General features: G+C 39.4%; 1 protein-coding gene across 1 annotated transcript; it reads right to left on the bottom strand.

Moving 5' to 3' along the window:
• Window positions 1–2,894: 2,894 nt before the first annotated feature.
• Window positions 2,895–3,908, bottom strand: LOC121367091 (KRAB-A domain-containing protein 2-like; the record flags this gene model as incomplete). Its single annotated transcript, XM_041491255.1, has 1 exon — window positions 2,895–3,908. A coding segment is annotated over exon 1 (1,014 nt), but the record flags the coding sequence as incomplete, so codon positions are not given.
• Between the last annotated feature and the right edge of the window lie 1,968 nt (window positions 3,909–5,876).

Here is a 5,876-nt window from a genome sequence, read left to right as displayed (position 1 = left end):
TGCAGACTGTGTAACCAAGAAGTAGAAGACGAAATACATTTTTTGACAACATGTCCCACAAACTCCCACATACGAAATATTCTATACAATAAAATACAACAACTCAGCCCAGACTTTCAACATCTAACCAACAAAGAGAAATCGTTTTTTCTCTTAGACTGCCCAGGGAATATATCCGTAATAATAGGTCAGTCGTGCTATGCAATGTTAAATCACAGAAGGACAGAACTCTCTAGACCCCCCACCACAGTCTAGAACAAACTAAAAACAAAACCACATAACTATACTTTTATTCTCTTTCATGTATGCATTTATATCTGTATGTTATTTTATATTCATGCATAAAGGCAATTCATTTTAGAGTTTTATGTAACATGATAACATGTTCATGATGGTAGCATCATTATTAGCACTACTAGTTTATGTTTATGTACATTTCTGTATGATGCATATATGGAAATAAATGATTTGAATATCTATTGACGACGACGGATCCGGCGATAAATGAAGCAGGGTGTCCCGTGGGGCTCTTTATATAGACGTGAATGACATCGGTGTTTTCTACTCTGACTGTTAGATAATGATAGTGTGGAAACACAAAAGAGCGCTCTTGCTGTATATGTCACGACACTCGCTTCTCTTGCTGACGTCCCAGTTTTCAAAGGCAATCTTATGTGTGTTTGCTGATCGCCGCCTCCGCCACGACCCGCCCCCTCCGTCCCGCCCGCGCCATTGCGTCCCCCTCCGTGCACCCGCCCCGTCCGTCCCGCCGCGACATCCCATCGGTCTTGCCGCGCGCCGCTTACCGCAGCCGTCCCGCCACGCCGCCCCCCGCCGCAAACTTACAAACTATGGAGTCAGACTGCATTTGAAATGTTGGTCCCGAACATTGTACTAAGACGTGATTCATTGACGGAATATATTATAAATTTTCATACTACAAGTAATTCCAACTTGGGGGGAAATCATGGGGGAGGTGTGTGTGTGTGTGTGTGTGTGTGTGTGTGTGTGTGTGTGTGTGTGTGTGTGTGTGTGTGTGTGTGCGAGCGTGTGTGTGTGTGTGTGTGAACAATATATTACTTCTGGTTTTTATATCGAAATAACCTGTTAAAACCCATACACTTATATTGTATCATAACAGAAACATACATGGACGTACAATGTAGCACACAGGGTCTTTGTTTTGTTTCGTTTTCTCCCCTTCGGAATTAATTCTGTTTTTTATCACGTCTAGAGTTCAAACGTAAGTGTGCGTATCCGGTTTCAGTCTCACTCTGTAAATCATTTCTCAAATTCTTTAAGTCGTCAAGTATTAGGGCCAGAGCATCAAGCAGTAATGAATATCATAAAACACGACCCATTCAGCTTATGCAAACGTTGTATATTAGCACCCCCTCCATTACCGACCCTCTTGGAACATTAACACCATAATAATATGATCCCATTCAGAATCGGATGTTTCAATTGCATTTTTCTCTCTGTTAGCATAAGTGTATACCATGTACTGTGATAAACAGTGTATTGAGGAGTGGATTAAAAATGCATTACACGGATATACTTAAAGATGTATTGTATCTTCAAAAGTAAGTATATATATATTATATTAAGAAACAAAAATGATATTTAAAAAAAAAAAAAAATATGCGCGTTAGGGGCACACCGCTCTCACATCCTCCCCCTGCCCTATCCGCCCCCTTCCCTTCATCCAACACTGTGTATATATATATATATATATATATATATATATATATATATATATATATATATGATCGCCATCGAGATGTGTGTTGTGGGAGTAAACAAAATTCAAGTGGGCACACACCTAGTTTAGATTACCAGGATGCAGATCAACGAAACGATTGACAGCTGACAGATATCACATTTCAATTTGACTCCCAGACTGTGGGGCCTTACATCGTATAAGATTAGTTGCTAAAATCATTCTCACAAGTAAGCATCTATGTGGATTTTTCCTATGGATATTATTCTAATATAGGTGAATGTGGCAAGACTTCCAAACGTTCCAGCATCCAGTTTTATTCAGGATTGCATCATAACGGTCGGTACCACACACACCTATGAATCATGTGGGGTTTTTTATTATTGACTGAATATGTTACACTTTTTTGGAAATACTAAACAAGACTACATAGGAATGATTTTGCTGATAAATGTGTAATACAAATATCAATGTATCATTTATTAACGTTTCACATCCCAACATTACTTTTTCTTCTTCTCTGGGATACTGGTATTCAATGTTGGGTGTGATGTCTTTAATAAGCTGCTATATAATAAAAAAAGGGGGGGGGGGGGTGGGGGTATTAATTAACATATGTCTTTTCAGTAATCTTTGTCTTCAAATACACATTTGGACAAAATACTGTATTGAGCATTACATCGGTTCTTAAAACAAAAACTGGAATGTACACTGTAAGAGTGACGTCGGTATGTCATCAGTTCTTACAATGAACACGTACACACCCTTCGGGGGGGGGGGGGGGCCTAGTGACGTCAGCATTGCATCAGTCAGTTGCACAGCTTGACGCAGGGAAATGTCCTTATCTGTACAGACGACATCGGGTGAATACAAGGTTGTAGCACACACATCGAATTGGTTTCTAGAGTACTGTCGATCCAATATTCCTCCTTTTACAGCAATTGTGTACAACTCGTTGTCACTGCACTCTGTCACAACTTCGATGATGTTCCTAGGATCTGCACGTCCTCTGTCAACTGAAGGAATGGGCACTAGCTGTCGCATTGCTTCCGATTTGCACACTAGAAAACACAATGCGACTTCGTTTGACCATTCTCTCTGCCTGCTAGAACTGGGCATCTCTGGCACTCTCTCTCTCTCTCTCTCTGTGCAGCCTAATTTCCTCCTGACGTACAGAGATGGGTGAGACTGGTACAGGTTCTGCTTCCTCGCTGGATTGCTCGAATGGGTTTGGATGGAATACTGCAGACAGGATGTCGTCTTCAGTTTGCAACCTTGCAATGACATCTTGGGGGAGGCTGGATGATGTCAATCCTACCTTCGCATCGGCACCAAACAGAGCATCAAAGGGAGAACGCTTGATTCCAGTGTGATGGCTCGAGTTCTTTTGAAATTGCACAAACTTGAGTCCAACAGTCCAGTCCTGTGTGTCATTGTCACTCATCCATGCAATCAACATGTCTTTTATGTCGCAGTTGGCTCTTTCCACTGAACCCTGACTCTGGGGGTGTCTCGGCTTCCCATGAACGATGACGAGGTCAGGCCACATCTGCTTCAACTCAGTGATAACTTGCGCTGTGAATTCGAACACGTTATCACTTTGTAGTATTGAAGGGGCTCCCAGTAGAAGGTAGATGTCCAGCAACTGATAAGCTATTTCCGATGCAGTGTGAGGACGCAGGCTGCAGAACTTAGTAAGATGGTCTTGGTACACCATGGTCCATTTGTGTTGACCTTGGCACATAGACTGCATGTCGATTAGGTCAACTTGCGCTCTGGAACTGAAGTCCTTAGACAGGATTGGTTTGACGACAATTCCCTTGGTAGTTGTCCGTTTCCGTTTTCTCTGGCACTCGATGCACATGGACTTGAACAAGGTAATAGCATCCTGGGTGATGTTGGCGTACTTCTTGTTGATCTCCTTGATCATCTTGTCTCGTCCTCCATGACCAGTAGCGATGTAGGTGCGCTTGATGATGTCAAAGGTCTCCTCGATGGTAGCGAAGTACAGTGGATGTTCCTGGTTTAGCTTCTTTCTGATGAGCTTTTGAACGTCCCCACACTGCAGTAGTTCATATTTCTTGAGCAAGTAAAACTGAGACGGTGATTTCTTGGGTGGCTTCCAGCAACTCGCCAACAGTCTTAATGTATTCGTCCTTAGGTAGCAAGATAGACTTATTCTCTCCATAACTCGTGTACAGCGAATGCCTGAAAGTCTCCTCTAGATCCATTTTGCTAGTGACAGAGAACACCATTCACCAGGATATTTATACCTACCAATCAAATGAAGCCAGTCAAAGGAAATCAGCAGCCTAAATCAAGCATTGTTTTTCCAACTAATCTCATCTGCGTCCTAGCAGGCTGGCACAACTTTGTTGTGCACACTTTATTGTGCTCTACAGACAGGATTAGTTAAAACAGCAGTGGTGGATTGTACAGATTAACTGTTACATTGTCTATGAAATGATTTAACAATGAACATGTACATCAAAGGTATTGTGACCAATCAAGGAGAACTTGGACTACATTGATCAAAAGACTTGTTTTGAACTGAGAACTTGGTCTACGTTGATCTAAAGACTTGTCAATACCATTCTGCACGTTTCAGGTAATCTGTATAAATTAGTGAAGTATATTTCAGGTAATATGTATATTACCTGATATTTTCTGCTAATATACATATTACCTGAGTGAAACAGGTAATATACATATTAGCTGAAAAAATCAGGTAATATACACATTACCTGATTATACAGATTAACTGTAACATATATATATATATATATAAAAGATACCTGGCTACTAGTACTAATGTAGCAGGTTTGCACTCTAAACTATACTAGTACATGTCAAAAGTACAAAATGTTTGACATCCATTAGCTGATGGTTAATAATGCAATGTGCTCTAGTGGTGTCTTTAAACAAAACAAACTTTAACTTATCCATTAGTCCCCCTCCACCCCACCCCTCAATTAAAACAACCCAATTTTAACATAATATATATTAAAACAATTCCTCACCTAACAGCAGATCAATTACCAATCTTGGGTAATTTATAATAAATACTGGTAAGACATTTTATTATTCCTTTATTGTTATTCTTAGAATTTTCAACTTAATGGTTTCTGCCAGAGGTTACTGAGGTTAAACTTATGTACCCTAAAATCTTGGAAATTAATAGATATATTTTTTAATGTTCAGATAAATAATAGTAAAAGAACTGCTGTTTATAAATGGTCATGTGCTTGAAATGTAATGTCCTAACCCTAATTTCAAACCCATAACCACCTAGATGAGGCACTTACATCTGTTTTGTTTTTATTACCTACCCTAAATATGATTTTCTTTTGGAGACAGTAGTTTTGTTTTTCATCATTATTCCCAGAACCAAGCGACATCTTAAACTCTACCATAGTTGTACACTCGTATAGTCTGTCACACGGAGAACGCCTTTTACTACAAAGAATTTACTACAAGTTATTTATTTCTTCGCCGATTGATTTATAATTTCCATATAAAAATAGTAATTTGTTGTTATTCCCAAAACACTTTTACTTTTTTTCTTACGACAAACCAAACTGATATTATTTACAACAACAACAAAAAGCCAACAAAAAAAACATTTATATAGAATGATGGGACAGACTGCGTATTTAACCGGAGCTGGCCTGAACACTCTTGACCATGTATTTTCATTATTCTACCCAAAATATTAGTTGTAGCCCAATGTAAAAATACATTGTGATACGTTTGCAACCCTATATAGCTGTTTTGGCAGTAGTACTAATATGAATAAACGTTGTAATCCAGATTCGGGCACTTTTGTTTAATTCGGGCAAAAATCACTTCACATCTAATCTACCTGCAAGAAAATGGGGGGGGGGGGGGGGGGGGGGGGGGAGTCACATACCATTTAAGAGATTTAATTAATGTTTTAATAGCAACCGTCATTTTTGCTGAAAATTGCAGTACCATTTTGGGGGTACCCCGCATTAGTTTCAACCTCTGGTATATACTGCATAATAACTGTATAACAAATAAAAGTGTATTTATTTATTGTCAATGGATAATAGTATTTGCACAAATAATCAGTGTCACATATTACTACCAATCACACCCACAGCTGTTTTTACTCCGTAAATATTTGATGGTGCAC

The sequence above is a fragment of the Gigantopelta aegis genome, unplaced genomic scaffold, assembly GCF_016097555.1.
Source record: "Gigantopelta aegis isolate Gae_Host unplaced genomic scaffold, Gae_host_genome ctg8959_pilon_pilon, whole genome shotgun sequence".
NCBI lineage: Eukaryota > Metazoa > Mollusca > Gastropoda > Neomphalida > Peltospiridae > Gigantopelta > Gigantopelta aegis.
Note: the sequence above shows the minus strand (reverse complement) of the source record. Positions and strands in the feature narration are given on the sequence as shown.